This window comes from Coregonus clupeaformis, chromosome 27 (genome assembly GCF_020615455.1).
Source record: "Coregonus clupeaformis isolate EN_2021a chromosome 27, ASM2061545v1, whole genome shotgun sequence".
In the NCBI taxonomy this organism is placed as follows: Eukaryota; Metazoa; Chordata; class Actinopteri; order Salmoniformes; family Salmonidae; genus Coregonus; species Coregonus clupeaformis.
The window spans coordinates 30,537,671-30,556,093 of record NC_059218.1 but is presented as its reverse complement, the minus strand read 5'-3'; the positions used below and the strand labels follow the sequence as shown (position 1 = coordinate 30,556,093).

At 43.3% G+C, this 18,423-nt stretch overlaps 1 protein-coding gene across 1 annotated transcript; it reads left to right on the top strand.

Moving 5' to 3' along the window:
* Positions 1-267: 267 nt before the first annotated feature.
* On the top strand, positions 268-14,823 carry LOC121541736 (BCL2/adenovirus E1B 19 kDa protein-interacting protein 3-like). The gene is made up of 6 exons (XM_041851009.2): positions 268-522; positions 10,038-10,284; positions 10,989-11,076; positions 11,693-11,796; positions 12,033-12,182; positions 12,878-14,823. Exons 1-6 carry the CDS (start codon positions 453-455, stop codon positions 12,924-12,926), a joined length of 708 nt encoding a protein of 235 aa, XP_041706943.1. The 5' UTR covers positions 268-452; the 3' UTR covers positions 12,927-14,823.
* Positions 14,824-18,423: the final 3,600 nt, after the last annotated feature.

Below are 18,423 nucleotides of genomic sequence, written 5' to 3'. Positions count from 1 at the left end.
ACATGACGTTCTTGAAATGGAAATTGGGGAACAAGGACTTGTAAATGTGCACCTTGGGTACATGCAAATGTGCACATTCTCAAATTAAAAGGGTCTTTCAGGTCTCGGAAACATACAGATGCCAGTAGTTGTGAAAGTAGCGAACGCCCATTTGATCATTTTATTCCTGTTATTTTCTCACGAGGTGGTTAACTATTTCCAGCACGTTGCATAATATTAGTCTGCCCCGCTTGACTACCTTTATCAACAACTGGCTTACCTGACGTCATCAGTTCCAGGAAGATTGCTGTTCTCCTACCTACTGGTTCCAGATCAGCTAACAAAAGACAAATATTGTGGCTGTGTGGCGACTCTGCAACAAGGTAAAGGCGACCCAGGTCAGTTTTGGTGGTACGCGATTGCGCGCACGTCCGAATGTGTGCAGGGAGTGCGCGTGTTCCATTGACAGTCTTATGCAAGCCACCCTGCACACAGGCAAGATGTCCGAAGCTGCTGCTGTATCAGACAACAACGGACTAAATGGTATGTGTCGTCGATATGCTTGGTTATATTTTACTGTCATTCTAATTGTTTATTAGAAAACTTGTCAGGTAATTTGAAACTGTGTCTTCTGATACTTTACTATCTGGTTTTGAGAGATAAAACAATATCTACTGAGCTTTGGGTTGATTTTCTATGTAGACATGGAGAAAGGTTGTGGGAGGGACAACATTGTGAACTGTGTGCTATTTCTGTATTGACAGTATCATGGACCAATAGGATTTTAAGAGGCGGTGTAAACTGTATGATTGACCAGCAGTAAACCAATTGTTGATGGACGAGGTGCTGAATAGGCGGGCAATTTTGACGTCAACAAGACATAGAGATAAATAGAGGACTCATCTTTATCTGTGCAATTATAGCTTCTATGGCAGGATGGGCAGCGCCATTGAGGCTACAACCCACAGGGACCTCCACCCAGTATTTGAATACTATGACTACTTTAAAATGGCGGTAGCATGGTGGATGCCCTCAATGGCGCTGTATACGCTAAAATGGCCTTTTGGCCACTAGAGGCTTCTATCATTCTCTATGCAACAAGACGCGATGGAAGAAGTCTGAGAAATCAAAAATGGGGTTTGGCCAAATGTTCGGAAATTAAACATTTAATTAGTTCACATACCCAAGGGCTGAGGAAAAAAACATTACGAAAACCTAACGAAATATACTTAGACATATTACTAAAGTATTTAGGTTTTTATGCATAATCAGCTAATTTTACATTATGTAACAGTGTAATAGCTACTTGCCGTCGATGTAAACAGTAAATATAGCCTACTGGGCTATTTAATCTGGGTTTGACTAGATGGGATGCAGCTAATGTCTGAAAGAAGTGACTTTTCGTAGCAGGTTAGGATAATTAGGTTGAGGTTAGGAAAGGGGTTAGGGTTAGCTAAAATGCGAAAAAAAACTCGCCGACGCGACTCGAACATGCGACTTTTGACGTCACTTTGTCATTAGCTGCATCCCTTCTAGCCATGACCAGTTAATCTGCGAGTGTGAATTTAAATGTAGACCAACCAGCAAAGAGTATCTTGATACACCTACAAGCGCACCTCAACACACCTGTCAATGTGGGATTGCTGCACTCGACAGTCTGGTCAATTTATATACAGCCTGATACCTAATGGAAAATAATAATACAAAATGATCAGTCTAATGCTCTATGTCATATCATATGCTTTATTACAGGTGTATTCACTATATCAGCCCCAAACATACATTTTAAGACAATTTAATCTTAACATTGCATTGTGATCTTCCTTTGTCAGAGCCTTTACTCAACTGTGTTTGTCGTTATGAGTGTGTCTATATGGATATGTCCTGTTAGCACATATTGATGGAGTATGTGATCAGACTGGAATGGACTGAGGGACGTGTTTATCAGAGTGTCACACACACCATGCATCTGGAGTAATCAGACAGTCAGCTCTGTGTTAACCTGCCTTTATGGGGCTGGGTTTGGATGTGGTGAAGCATTACCAAGCCCTGAACCAGGGGGGCTCGTTGACTTGGCGCGCTGATTTATTTATGGGCACAGTGACGCGGGAACAGACGTTCTGGACATGTGGAGAAAGTTTTTCAGGACACACCAGGGCCAGGAGGGGTGGAGTACGAAAGTGGGGGTGGTGAGGCGGGGGATCAGAAGCCTTTCATTCTGAAGTTTGAGAGTACATGTCGTGTCAGTTACTTGCTAGCTGCTGTGAGGGCCAGGGAGGGAACAGGTTTGTTATTGCTAGAGACAGCTTACTCACTCTGCCTATAAATAAGTGGACACTCATTTTTGCTGTGTAATTCTCAGAATTGAGTAAAGCTTCCTGTCCACTGAAGCGTCATTGTCGAATAAAAAAGTTTGGTAACAGAATGACAGCACAAACAGTCATTCTGTTACCAAACTTTGTATCTGCACTGTTCTTCAAGTAAATGTGTTTTTGTAAAAATACATGTGGAAATTGTTAAAAGTAGTCCTTGTGCATAGAGTTATATTGTTTGTTTAACTTTGCAATCATTGGTTTTTGTTTGACACATTTTAAGGGGATACATCTGAGTCTCAGCATCACTCTGTTACAATGGAATTGCCCATCTCACTCCCATCCATACACTAGAAATTCAGTTGACTTTACTCTTCTATTGTGAGTCTTTGGAGCCATTGGTTATATTTTATGGTAAGAACGAACCAGGAGCTATGTTTCTCTACCCCTTTTTGTTTGAATCTTTTCAGGGTGTCTACCAAGTCTCTATGCTGTTTAATGGATCCCCCACACCCAATAAGTCAGGTTAAATGCTTCAGCCATACAAAAGTTATACTTAAATCCGAACTGGTTCTCCAGCAAATTAGTAAGATTGTCTCACCCCATGTTCAAGAATGGCCTTTTTCCCTTTATTCAGTCATACAAAAGTTATACTTAAATCCGAACTGGTTCTCTAGCAAATTAGTAAGATTGTCTCACCCCATGTTCAAGAATGGCCTTTTTCCCTTTATTCAGATTACATCCTCTCACTTTCAGTTATTTGAAAAGGAAATCATCTCCCAAATATCACTATTTCTAAAACAAGCCATAGAAAGTTGGTTGCAATTTCAATTGAATCCTCCAGAAACGACAGTACAAATAATGCAACAAATATTGTGGTTAAACTCAAATATACTAATTGATAAAAAAACATTATTTTTTGAAAAATATTTTTTTAAAGGTATAATCTTCGTAAATGATATCATAGGTAGGACTGGTGGAGTTATGTCGCACATGCAGCTAACAAAGACATGGAAGTGTCTGCTCTACCCAAAATTTCAACCAAATAATTGCAGCATTACCGCAAAAATGGAAAAGGAAAGTGGAAGGGGGAAAAATAAGGAACTTGTCTGTCGGCCCTGCATTAAAGAACATAATTGGTTAAAGAAAATTGTGATAAATAAAAAAGTATACCAATTTAATTTAAGGACCAAAGGATTGACAGCCGTCCCATATAGATTGCAAAATAGTTGGGAAGAGATTTTTGACGTACCGATTCCATGGCATAGTGTTTATGAACTGATACACAAAACGACGGCGGATTCAAAACTTAGAATTTTTCAATTTAAATTATTATACAAAATTCTTGCTACCAATAGAATGTTATTTATATGGGGGATACAATCTTCCCAGCTCTGCAGATTTTGCTACGAAGAGACAGAATCATTAGATCATTTGTTGAGGGATGGGACTAATAACAACTAACAACAACTAATAACAACAAGATAACTAATGTAAAGCATACTGTGTCCATAATAAGTATATAGGTTATAGGTTGTGAGCTTTTCTGAAAGAGCACAGTTAGAAAGATATGGCATAAAGAAGCAAACCGGATGGACGTCATGAAAAGGATCAGAGAGGTTGAGGGTAGAGGAAGTTCAGGAGTAAAAACAAACCAAATATAATTATTGTTAAAAAAAATTCTATGCCCTGGCTAAGGGAAGGAGGTTCTCACCCAAGATTTGACGGTACATGGCCCCGTCCATCGTTCCTTTGATGCGGTGAAGTTGTCCTGTCCCCTTAGCAGAAAAACACCCCCAAAGCATAATGTTTCCACCTCCATGTTTGACGGTGGGGATGGTGTTCTTGGGGTCATAGGCAGCATTCCTCCTCCTCCAAACACGGCAAGTTGAGTTGATGCCAAAGAGCTCCATTTTGGTCTCCTCTGACCACAGCACTTTCACCCTGTTCTCCTCTGAATCATTCAGATGTTCATTGGCAAACTTCAGACGGGCATGTATATGTGCTTTCTTGAGCAGGGGGACCTTGCGGGCGCTGCAGGATTTCAGTCCTTCACGGCGTAGTGTGTTACCAATTGTTTTGGTCCCAGCTGCCTTGAGATCATTGACAAGATCCTCCCGTGTAGTTTTGGGCTGATTCCTCACCGTTCTCATGATCATTGCAACTCCACGAGGTGAGATCTTGCATGGAGCCCCAGGCCGAGGGAGATTGACAGTTCTTTTGTGCTTCTTCCATTTGCGAATAATCGCACCAACTGTTGTCACCTTCTCACCAAGCTGCTTGGCGATGGTCTTGTAGCCCATTCCAGCCTTGTGTAGGTCTACAATATTGTCCCTGACATCCTTGGAGAGCTCTTTGGTCTTGGCCATGGTGGAGAGTTTGGAATCTGATTGATTGATTGCTTCTGTGGACAGGTGTCTTTTATACAGGTAACAAGCTGAGATTAGGAGCACTCCCTTTAAGAGTGTGCTCCTAATCTCAGCTCATTACCTGTATAAAAGACACCTGGGAGCCAGAAATCTTTCTGATTGAGAGGGGGTCAAATAGTTATTTCCCTCAATGAAATGCAAATCAATTTATAACATTTTTGACATGTGTTTTCTGGATTTTTTGGTTGTTATTCTGTCTCTCACTGTTCAAATAAACCTACCATTAAAATGATAGACTGATAATTTCTTTGTCAGTGGGCAAATGTACAAAATCAGCAGGAAAAAAACATATGGGGTATTGGAAGTGATGCAGAAAAATTGTAAGTCAGGTCTCCAGGAGCTTCATGGGGTTTTGGTGGGCTTTGTTCCTGTGGGGTTCAAGCCAGCTTGACAAGGGGTTGTGGATGGTGGTCAGGTCATAACACTTCCTGGGCTTCTCTGTGACCCCCTACAACAGCTGATAATGGCTACACGACAGAGGGAAGAGCAGCCAGAACGTTCGGCTCACCACCGGCGCCATGGTAACCTTGTTTAGGCCATGGAGCATAGACAATAGCTGTAGACAGTGGCTCGGCTCAGGCCACTGTGTCATCCTCGGGATGAGCCTGGGTGCTGACTGAGTGGCTAAGTCGGCTAGGCTAACTGTCACATGACCAGTGTGTTTACTCTCTGCTATGAGCTCATGTGCTCTGCTTGTGAGCTCTAGCTTCCTCATTTCTGGGAGGATGTGTGAAGGAAAAAGAGAGAGAGATTTGAAATGTCTTTATTCCTTTGAAATGTTTGTGAGTATAATGTTTCTGTTCATTTTTGATTGTTTATTTAACTTTTATTTCTTATCTATTTCACTTGCATTGGCAATGTAAATATATGTTTCCCATGCCAATAAAGCCCTTTGCATTGAATTGAGAGACTGGATGTCTCTCCAGTGTCAGTATGTGGATGTCTCTTGCCCTGCAGCCACTTGCCTACCAATATAGCAGTGGTCCCCCCCCCTACCAATATAGCAGTGGTCCCCCCCCCCTACCAATATAGCAGTGGTCCCCCCCCCTACCAATATAGCAGTTGTCCCCCCCCTACCAATATAGCAGTGGTCCCCCCCCCTACCAATATAGCAGTGGTCCCCCCCTACCAATATAGCAGTGGTCCCCCCTACCAATATAGCAGTGGTCCCCCCCTACCAATATAGCAGTGGTCCCCCCCCCCCTACCAATATACAGTGGGGAGAACAAGTATTTGATACACTGCCGATTTTGCAGGTTTTCCTACTTACAAAGCATGTAGAGGTCTGTAATTTCTATCATAAGTACACTTCAACTGTGAGAGACGGACTCTAAAACAAAAATCCAGAAAATCACATTGTATGATTTTTAAGTAATTAATTTGCATTTTATTGCATGACATAAGTATTTGATACATCAGAAAAGCAGAACTTAATATTTGGTACAGAAACCTTTGTTTGCAATTACAGAGATCATACGTTTCCTGTAGGTCTTGACCAGGTTTGCACACACTGCAGCAGGGATTTTGGCCCACTCCTCCATACAGACCTTCTCCAGATCCTTCAGGTTTCGGGGCTGTCTCTGGGCAATACGGACTTTCAGCTCCCTCCAAAGATTTTCTATTGGGTTCAGGTCTGGAGACTGGCTAGGCCACTCCAGGACCTTGAGATGCTTCTTACGGAGCCACTCCTTAGTTGCCCTGGCTGTGTGTTTCGGGTCGTTGTCATGCTGGAAGACCCAGCCACGACCCATCTTCAATGCTCTTACTGAGGGAAGGAGGTTGTTGGCCAAGATCTCGCGATACATGGCCCCATCCATCCTCCCCTCAATATGGTGCAGTCGTCCTGTCCCCTTTGCAGAACAGCATCCCCAAAGAATGATGTTTCCACCTCCATGCTTCACGGTTGAGATGGTGTTCTTGGGGTTGTACTCATCCTTCTTCTTCCTCCAAACACGGCGAGTGGAGTTTAGACCAAAAAGCTCTATTTTTGTCTCATCAGACCACATGACCTTCTCCCATTCCTCCTCTGGATCATCCAGATGGTCATTGGCAAACTTCAGACGGGCCTGGACATGCGCTGGCTTGAGCAGGGGGACCTTGCGTGCGCTGCAGGATTTTAATCCATGACGGCGTAGTGTGTTACTAATGGTTTTCTTTGAGACTGTGGTCCCAGCTCTCTTCAGGTCATTGACCAGGTCCTGCCGTGTAGTTCTGGGCTGATTCCTCACCTTCCTCATGATCATTGATGCTCCACAAGGTGAGATCTTGCATGGAGCCCCAGACCGAGGGTGATTGACCGTCATCTTGAACTTCTTCAATTTTCTGAATAATTGCGCCAACAGTTGTTGCCTTCTCACCAAGCTGCTTGCCTTTTGTCCTGTAGCCCATCCCAGCCTTGTGCAGGTCTACAATTTTATCCCTGATGTCCTTACACAGCTCTCTGGTCTTGGCCATTGTGGAGAGGTTGGAGTCTGTTTGATTGAGTGTGTGGACAGGTGTCTTTTATACAGGTAACGAGTTCAAACAGGTGCAGTTAATACAGGTAATGAGTGGAGAACAGGAGGGCTTCTTAAAGAAAAACTAACAGGTCTGTGAGAGCCGGAATTCTTACTGGTTGGTAGGTGATCAAATACTTATGTCATGCAATAAAATGCAAATGAATTACTTAAAAATCATACAATGTGATTTTCTGGATTTTTGTTTTAGATTCCGTCTCTCACAGTTGAAGTGTACCTATGATAAAAATTACAGACCTCTACATGCTTTGTAAGTAGGAAAACCTGCAAAATCTGCAGTGTATCAAATACTTGTTCTCCCCACTGTAGCAGTGGTCCCCCCCCCCCCACACACATATATATATATATACATACATACAGTGCATTGGGAAAGTATTCAGACCCCTTTTGTTACGTTACAGCCTTATTCTAAAATGGATTAAATTATATGTTTTCCTCATCAATCTACACACAATACCCCATAATGACAAAACGAAAACAGGTTTTTAGAAAATTTTGCAAATGCCAAGCGTCATTTTAGAATAAGACTGTAACGTAACAAAATGTGGAAAAGTCAAGGGGGCTGAATACTTTCCGAATGCACTGTGTGTGTATATATTCTTCTTTATTTTTTAAGAAACTCAGTCCGGTTTTCATCTTACTCTTGGAAGTTGTAATAGTAGAATGCAGAGGTGCAATTTCGAAATTGGGTAGTGCATCATCAGTTTTCCTCTTGTCATGTCAGTCATTGCATACCTTAGAGAGCTATTTATAACTTGTAAGAAATGTCCAGATCAACTAGCCCATGTCAGCTATGTTTTACAGGCCATAGATTTTGTTGTAATGTTTGAGTCACCCAAATATCACATGAATACACATTAGACATTTGCAAAATGTATATAATTGCAAGAAAGTTACCTTTAAAACTGCAAAATGTTCTCTGCACCCCATGACAAAATGTGTAGGATTGCAGGAAATAAGCTTTAAACCTGCAACAAATTCTCTCCACCAACAAGAGGGGTGTGAACAGTTTGTGTCATGAACAGTGCTTGTGCCCATAGAAATAGACGTGGCGCACGCACGCTCAGGGGGGGCGCGGGATGTTCCCCAATGCTGGAAGGGGGGCTTGAGTGCAAAAGTTTGGGAACACCTGCAATAGAGGACTACAATGGAAACCAGTGTTTGACTTTTTGTGTGTATAATCCTCTGCGATTTTGGTACATGTATTGGTTGCCTGGTGTGGCTTGTTTATGTATTTCAAATTGCCAAATCAAAATTCCAGTGTCAGTGTGACTCCCAAGAGTTTGTATGCTAGCTGTTTTTGGCACTCTCCCCTGTAGCGAGTCCCTGCCTGGGCTCACGTAGGAGCATGGATCAGCTGGCTTGTATATCATACCAGGGACTGTAAGAAGTGACAGCACACAGAGGTATTTACTGCCCTTTCACCATGAAGTAAATAGATATAAGACCGGCTTAGGGAGGGTTAAACTTTCATACTTGTGGTTGTGTGTTTCTGCCAGACTTTCTGACTGTCTAGCTCAGCGTTCAACACATAGTGCCCTCCAAGCTCATCACTAAGCTCTGGACCCTGGGACTAAACACCTCCCTCTGCAACTGGATCCTGGACTTCCTGATGGGCCGCCCCCTGGTGGTGAGGGTAGGCAACAACACACCCGCCACGCTGACCCTCAACACGGGGGCCACTCAGGGGTGTGTGCTTAGTTTCCTCCTGTACTCCCTGTTCACCCACCACTGAGGGGCTGCGCACAACCCCAACACCATCATTAAGTTTGCTGACAACACGACGGTGGTAAGCCTGATCACCGACGACAATGAGACAGCCTATAGGGAGGTCAGTGAGCTGGCAGTGTGGTGCCAGGACAAAAACCTCTACCTGAATGTCAGCAAGACAAAGGAACTGATCATGAACTACAGGAAACGGAGTGCCGAGCACGCCCCCATCCACATCGACGGGGATGTAGTTGTGCGGGTTGAGAGCTTCATGTTCCTCGGTGTCCACATCACTAAGGACTTTTCATGGTTCAAACACACCAACACAATAGTAAAGAAGTTACGACAACACCTCTGAAAATATTTGTCATGGGCCATCAGATCCTCAAAGTTTTACAGCTGCACCATTGAAAGCATCTTGACTGGCTGCATCACCGCTTGGTATGGCAACTGTTTGGCATCCGACCGCAAGGCGCTACAGAGGGTAGTGCGGACTGTATATAGCTGCCCAGACTATCTGCATTGACACTTTTTGCACTAACTCTTTTGACTCATCACATACACTGCTGCTACCTTTTATTATCTATCCTGTTGCCTAGTCACTTTACCCCTAACTATATGTACATATCTTCCTCAATTGCCTCTTACCCCTGCACATCGACTTTGTACTGGTACCCTGTGTATATAGCGAAGTTATAGTTACTCATTGTGTATTTATTCTTCGTGTCATAGTTTTTTTTCTAGAATTTTTATATTTTTCTCTCTGCATTGTTGGGAAGGGCCAGTAAGCATTTCACTGTTAGTAAGTAATCATTTTCACCTGCTTACGAAACGTTTGATCTTCATCCTCTCCATCCTCCCTTGTCTACGTTTTTTCATCAGTTGTCAATGTTTTTCTTATAATTGTTAGTTCAGCATACAGGCACAATGTCCCAAGGTCTGCTCTAACAGAAACCATAGTAATAACATTGACAATGAGATACAAAAACATACCGAAGTTGCCCTCTAGAGCTCAATAGGAATATGTTTGCTAAGTCTCCCCACTTAGGAATGTAACCAATGCCATGTGTCACATGTGTGCTTGTCCTCAGGGTCCTGGGTGGAATTGGAGATGAACAAAGCTGCAGCCGCGACTGTGGCGGGGTTGTCCCAGTCTGCCTCTGCCGTGGGCCAGGCTCTGGGGCTGCTCCCCCTGCCTCAGGTGGAGGAGGAGGTGGAGGCCATGGTGGGGGGCCTGGAGCACGTGCCCTCCTCATCCTCCATCCATAACGGAGACATGGAGAGGATTCTACTGGACGCTCAGCATGAGTCCAGCCGCAGCAACTCTTCCTGTGACAGGTAGGGGGCAGAGTACAGTTCGAATCTTGGCCTTGTAAAACTAGGTAAAGATAATTAAAAACTTTAATACAATTAACAAACAGTTTATCACCTGTAACTCTTTTGATTTCACTGGTGTGGGGTCACATACTAGCCCCACATTAATTTAGATGTAATCTCTGAATGTATATAGTAGTATATATATATAGTATATAGTATGAAGTATGCTGTGATGGCGATATAAATAGAATCTGTTTACAATAGGAAACAACATCCTCATCACCTGTGGTCCCCCACCTAATTTAAATCCACTCACACTGTGTGCTTTCCATTTCCGACCCATGAGGGTGCCTGCCATAAACCCAGGCTTATCTGATCTCCGGAGTCAGTCAGCTGTCAACGAGTCACCTGACAATGTTTACCAGGGGTGTTTCTACAACAGCTTACTAACTGTAGAAGCTCACAGACAGACAGACAGACTCATCCACTTTGAGGTTGCAGGCTGAGAGGCAAAGTGAGATCATAATAGAGGCAAGATCTGCATGCACATTTAGCCATTAGAGATGAAATCTCTTGATTAATGCATTGGGAATTTGAACATGCCCCAAAACTTCAACCTGATTACTGCCTACAAGTATACATTCTCATTTACCAAGGGAGAAAAGACTTGGAGTGCAGTGATTGGCTGTAACAGTTTTTATTTTGTTATTTGATCCTCTCCACAGTCCTCCCCGGCCTCATAGTCCCCAGGAGGATGATCATGATGGACAGATCATATTTGATGTGGACGTGAGCAGCAGCAGAGACAGCCAAGTAAGAGTTATTACTCAGTCTGCCTGAGCTGCATACGTCACCTGTCTGTTTCCATGGCAATATAACCTGCTGCTTCCCTCACTCTCTGTATCCATGTGAATGACAACCATAGCATTTGTTACTATGGTGATGGCGGCAGTAAACCCCACCCCGGTGGGTTTGAATCCATGGGCATGGCAGTAGCCACAGCTTCAGGTTCCATTATAGTTACACACACACACACACACACACACACTCTCTGTCAGTGGATGACATGGCAACGCCACACTCTTGTCTGTTGATAATAATAATAATAATAATAATAATAATAATATGCCATTTAGCAGATGCTTTTATCCAAAGCAACTTACAGTCATCGAACCCACTACCTTGGCGTTACAAGCGCCATGCTCTAACAGCTGAGCTACAGATGATCTCCATTTGATGAATGGAGATGTTGCCGATTGACTCTCTGTGCCTGTAAACATGGCAGCCTCACACACAGGGTTTATTGTAAGGTCTGTATTGTATGGGCGATCGGCCATATAGTCTTAGTAGCTCACCCTAGGCATCCTGGATGAGCTTGTTGATTGTACTAAGTTCAGTGTCCTAATGCTCTGCATGTGTTCCTGTGCAGTCAGAGGAGGATGCCCTGGAGAAGGAGAGGGACATGGATATCCTCATGAAGGACTCAGACTGGGTAGCAGACTGGTCCAGTCGGCCCGAGAACATTCCCCCTAAGTGAGTGATGTACACAGTCCATTGCCCCTAAAACATACAAGTCTTAGTGTATCTGGTCTTCTTGGTAAATCCTAGTGTGTTTGCATTATACTACTTATGTCTGAACATTTTTGACATGATGAAGATAAGATTAATAATACTGTAATGGACAACGTTGGTTATGTTGATGAGGAGGATGTTAAAGTGGATGATGAGGATGACGATAATGTTGATAAATTATGTGTCATTGCCTGTAGGGAGTTCCATTTCCGCCACCCCCGGCGTTCAGATACACTCAGCATGAGAAATACAGGGGTGATGAAGAAAGGAGGCGTCTTCTCTTCAGAGTTCCTCAAAGTGTTCATCCCCTCGCTGTTACTGTCACACATCCTGGTCCTGGGGCTGGGGTAAGAGCAAACAGAGGACACTATTTGGCCATCAACCTCAGCTAGGCAATCATTTGTGTGATAAATGTGATGTCACTTTTTGTATGGTTGTGAAAAAGCCAAGTGATGACATTTATGGTTTGTTTCAACCCATCAATGGGTCTGCCGGCAGAATAACATTTTCCATCATTTAGCCGTTAGCTGGCTAAGTAAACACTCTATTCATAGATGAATGTAGACACACACAGCAATTCCCAAATGGAATCTCATGAACAGCTTTTCATTTCCTTTAGTTTACAGTTGTTAGCATACAATTTGAAAACCCCAATCTGATCCAATATAGAATGTGGTTAGGAAAATTGTTTGGGAAATCAGATACCCCTGGAACAGAACTGCATGTACAGAAAATTATTAAACATTATAATGTGCTCACACACACACACACTTCCATGCAGTTTTCTGTATAGACCAGCAGAGGGTGTGTGGCGGCTGCAGGCAGTGGGCAGCTGCAATGCTCCAGCCCTGTTTATGTCTGGGTCTGGCTGGTAAAACAGCTGCTGCTGGGATGGATGGACACCTGCATCACACCCTTAACACACACTTTATGACAGCATACATTACACATTACATGACATGGACACACTCCATCTATCGCTTATCAACCTACTAGTTATTGACTCAGGGTGTAACTGCCCTCTCCCTCTCTACCCCCTCAGGGTGTACATTGGGAAGAGGTTGACCACGCCCCCTACGAGCTCTTTCTGAGCGGGAAGCTGAAGAAGTGCCTGAGGAGTGGCCGGAATTTGTTGGGGGAAATGTTGCTGTTGTGCGAAGAATGCCCCTCTCTCCCCAAACTTTCATTTTCTCTCTCTCTGTGTGCTTTTTCCCACCTTCCAAAGCATTTCCTCCTCCTGTACCCTGCACAGACCTGAGATGTGCTGTGTTCTCAGGACAGATGCGTTGCCTTTCCTCTTATTTTACCCCCCACCCCCTTTCTATCAGTCATTTTCTGACTGCTTCCAGAGTAAGGCCATATTCCCTTTTGCTCCTGTTTGTGTGGGTATTTTGGGAAGCGGCAAAGCGTAAAACCAAACCAAACTCTTCTACACACTAGCTCCAGCACTCTGTAATTGCCTGGTTGTACAGGAGAGAGCTGTCTACCCCACAGATTTAGAAGATTGTAGTAGCCCAAGATCGTGCCACCTACAACGGTGGTTGGGTGAAACTCTCAAAACCTGAAAAGGTCCAACCAAATTCAGAAAGAAAGAAGCTAACCTGAAGATGTGAGCATGCCTTTGAAAGTAATAATTTTGTTCAGAACTAGAAATACAATTTACTGTAGTTGTTATGGTCTTTTCATATAATTGTTTTTACCACCAGTGATGTATTGATAATGATGCCTGGGTTTTGATTATGAAGGGTGTTACCATAGAGGCCATCTCAAACCCACAACCTCCTGACGCTGTGCACTGGAGGGAGTCTGCTTGGCCTGCCAGATGAAATGTGTACAAGACCTATGGTATCAGGAATATATCTACACCTTGATGGAAAATATCATATTACACATGTATCCAGTTGTTAATCATTATAAAAATGCCTGTCTTTTCAAATGCATAAAAAAAAAATGAGAACGGACATGAATGACTGGAAAATCATGGAAATATTGCTCCTATTAAATGTACACTGACACACTGGGGAGGAAGTTGGGTAGCCACACTGGGGTGGGTAAGGTGTGTTTGTTCTGGTACATGTCATTCTCTTGTTTGTCTGTTTTGAGTTCTCTTCAACATATCATGGGCCTAGTTATTTAGGCCTGGTTCACTGGGTAGACCTCTGATATGCCTCCACAACTGTGACAGGGCAACTTCCCACCTTACACACTTGTACAACATACATGCATACACTTAAGAACAAGCTCATGTAGGTTGTTAGTCCAGCTGGAGAGAGATAAACCCTGATGTTTCACCACACTGATAGCAGGAGCTGGAATGGAGTCCAGATGCAGACTAGTTTGAGAGGCACAACCCCATGTACAAACTCAAGCATGCTCTGAATGTCACGGCGACCTATGTCACAGTGCCAAAAGATGGACAGCAGGATTTCAAAGTTGACACAATGTGCTGTTTGTACTAACACCACCATTGTACCTTGTTGAGGTCAACCTCTTGTTACAGTATCTTATTTTTATTTCCCTTTACACAACTGCCAAAAGGAACTGAGGGCCACCTTGAAACTCAACTGTTCTGAGTAACCACGTGCCTCACTTCTGTTCCCAAGCCTCCATCGTGGTTCTTTTGGTCTCATTGTCTGTCTGTGATCAGACAGTGAGAGGCTACTCTATGGCATGTATTTGGGTTTTAAAAAAATTCTCAATGAGTTTTATTGTCTGTATTGTTGTGACATTGGAGTCTGAACACACAGAGCATGAGGTATAGCTACAGGGATTTAATGAAGATTATGTTTTAAATCTGAAATTAGGATGTTAGAAAGACACCTTGCAGGGCCCAAAGTGAAAAGGAAAATGTATGTGTAGAAATGGTTCCCCTCGACTGCTATTCTAACAACAGTTATTATCTTACACATCCTTTTGATTTAATTTGATGTTTTTTCCCCTCACTGGAAAATGTAAAAAATAATTTGTGATTAAAATTCCCTGAATCAAGCTGAATTGTTGCTAAGGATTCTTTTGTGACTGATCAACTATACTGAACAAAAATATAAACGCAACATGCAACAATTTCAACGATTTTACTGAGTTACAGTTCATATAAGGAAATCAGTCAATTGAAATAAATTCATTAGGCCCTAATCTATGGATTTCACATGAAGAGGCAGGGGCGCAGCCAATCAATGAGTTTTTCCCCACAAAAGGGCTTAATTACAGACAGAAATACTCCTCAGTTTCATCAGCTGTCCAGGTGGCTGGTCTCAGACGATCCCACAGGTGAAGAAGCCATGGTAGAGAAATGAACATTCAATTATCTGGCAATGGCTCTGGTGGACATTCCTGCAGTCAGCATGCCAATTGCACGGTCCTTCAAAACTTGAGACATCTGTGGCATTGTGTTGTGTGACAAAACTGCACATTTTAGAGTGGTCTTTTATTATCCCCAGCACAAGGTGTTATGATCATGCTGTTTAATCAGCTTCTTGATATGCCACACTTGTCAGGTGGATGGATTATCTTGGCAAAGGAGAAATGCTCACTAACGATTGTAAACAAATTTGTGCACACAATTTGAGAGAAATAAGCTTTTTGTGCATATGGGAAATTTCTGGGATCTTTTATTTCAGCTGAACATGGGACCAACACTTGTTGCGTTTATATTTTTGTTCAGTATAAAAACACACACAAACTTAAATGCATCATCTTACTATTCTCATTGTTTTGGTATTTTCCTAAACAGCTATTTTTCTTGGAAGGAAATTTGGGGAAAGCATAGGAGGGACACCCCTTATAGCTGCATCTGGTCTCTTACCCAGGTACCAAACAGAGCCCATTCCTGCTTTGCTTCAGATAAAAGCCAGCAGGTAGAGGCAGGGTGGTATGACAGCTAGCCAGTCCTCATACCTCACCCTATAACACTGATAGATTAATTATTAATGACTAATTATTACACCCTGAAACGGTGTATAATGTGTTAGAAATGTGTGAGTGTAGGACCAGTAAAGGCTATGGCATTGAGCCACTATTTAGCAATGTGAGTAAGAGTTAGGCCAGACAACAAAGACAACTGAGAAACTAAGATAAAGAGGCCTCCCAATTTAGGGAGGGGAGAAACTGTTATGAAAACATGGTGCAGAATATTGTGAGAACGGCAATAACTGAGTAATGCAGGGAGTAGGATATGTGTGTGTGTGTGTGTATGTATGTGTGTATGCATGTGTGTATATGTGTGTGTGTGTGAACTGAAGGTCAGTAGAGCAGTTTTAGAGTGGAAAACTACAGCCCGCCTACAGAGGGGAGGGATTTATTTTTGTATGACGTATGAGTATAAAAGATGGACTCTGAAATTGTGATGGCAGAATTCTCAATGAATAAATATCTCTGACTATGCAGACCGGGACTCTGGCCGTTACTTAAATCCCAAAAGACTTACAACCTTTTGGGAGACGCACAGAGAAACTGAAATAGTTTGTTAAATAATTCACATAACAAACACACAGTCAGATGTCATATTCCAGAGCCTTCATTTGGAACTGGTCAGGCATACACAACACCAAATGTTTAGTGGAGTGCATGCCTGCACAGTCATTTGTCATGCAATGGAGCTTGTCGTGTCCCTCCCTGAATGTCCCTAGGGAGGCCACATGCCTGGTTCTGCTGACTTGCCTCTCATGTTGTTTCTCATATCGCTGTCTTTAAATCAAATCAAATGTTATTTGTCACATACACGTGTTTAGCAGATGTTATTGCAGGTGTAGCGAAATGCTTGTGCTTCTAGCTCCGACAGTGCAGTAATATCTAACAAGTAATATCTAACAATTTCATAACATATACCCAATACACACAAGTCTAGTAAGGAATGGAATTTAAGAATATATACATATATGGACAAGCAATGACAGAGCGGCATGGACTAAGATACAGTATAATATTATAGAATAGAATACAGTATATACATATGAGATGAGTAGTGCAAGATATGTAAACATTATTAAAGTGACTAGTGTTCCATTTCTTAAAGTGGCCTGTGATTTCAATAGGCAGCAGCAGCCTCTAATGTGCTAGTGATGGCTAATTAACAGTCTGATGGCCTTGAGATAGAAGCTGTTTTTCATTATCTCTGTCCCATCTTTGATGCACCTGTACTGACCTCGCCTTCTGGCTGATAGCGGGGTGAACAGGCAGTGGCTCGGGTGGTTGATGTCCTTGATGATCTTTTTGGCCTTCCTGTGACATCGGGTGCTGTAGGTGTCTTGGAGGGCGGGTAGTTTGCCCCCGGTAATGCGTTCGGCAGACCGCACCACCCTCTGGAGAGCCCTGCGGTTGCGGGCGGTGCAGTTGCTGTACCAGGCGGTGATACAGCCCGACAGGATGCTCTCAATTGTGCATCTGTAAAAGTTTGTGAGGGTTTTAGGTGCCAAGCCAAATTTCTTCAGCCTCCTGAGGTTGAAGAGGCTCTGTTGCGGCTTCTTCACCACACTGTCTGCGTGGGTGGACCATTTCAGTTTGTCAGTGATGTGTACGCCAAGGAACTTGAAGCTTTCCACCTTCTCCACTGCGGTCCCGTCGATGTGGATAGGGGGGTGCACCCTCTGCTGTTTCCTGAAGTCCACGATGATCTCCTTTGTTTTGTTGACAATGAGTGAGAGGTTATTTTCCTGGCACCACACTCCCAGAGCCCTCACCTCCTCCCTGTAGGCGGTCTCGTCATTGTTGGTAATCAAGCCTACTACTGTTGTGTCGTCTGCAAACTTGATGATTGAGTTGGAGGCGTGCTTGGACACGCAGTCATGGGTGAACAGGGAGTGCAGGAGGGGGCTGAGCACGCACCCTTGTGGGGCCCCAGTGTTGAGGATCAGCGAAGTGGAGATGTTGTTTCCTACCTTCACCACCTGGGGGCGGCCCGTCAGGAAGTCCAGGACCCAGTTGCACAGGGCGGGGTTCAGACCCAGGGCCTCGAGCTTAATGATGAGCTTGGAGGGTACTATGGTGTTGAATGCTGAGCTATAGTCAATGAACAGCATTCTTACATACAGTTGAAGTCGGAATTTTACATACACCTTAGCCAAATACATTTAAACTCAGTTTTTCACAATTCCTGACATTTAATCCTAGTAAAAATTCCCTGTCTTAGGTCAGTTAGGATCACCACTTTATTTTAAGAATGTGAAATGTCAGAATAATAGTAGCGAGAATGATTTATTTCATCACATTCCCAGTGGGTTAGGATTAGTATTTGGTAGCATTGCCTTTAAATTGTTTAACTTGGGTCAAACGTTTCGGGTAGCCTTCCACAAGCTTCCCACAATAAGTTGAGTGAATTTTGGCCCATTCCTCCTGACAGAGCTGGTGTAACTGAGTCAGGTTGTAGGCCTCCTTGCTCGCACACGCTTTTTCAGTTCTGCCCACACATTTTCTATAGGATTGAGGTCAGGGCTTTGTGATGGCCATTCCAATACCTTGACTTTGTTGTCCTTAAGCCATTTTATCACAACTTTGGAAGTATTATTGGGGTCATTGTCCATTTGGAAGACCCATTTGTGACCAAGCTTTAACTTCCTGACTGATGTCTTGAGATGTTTCTTCAATATATCC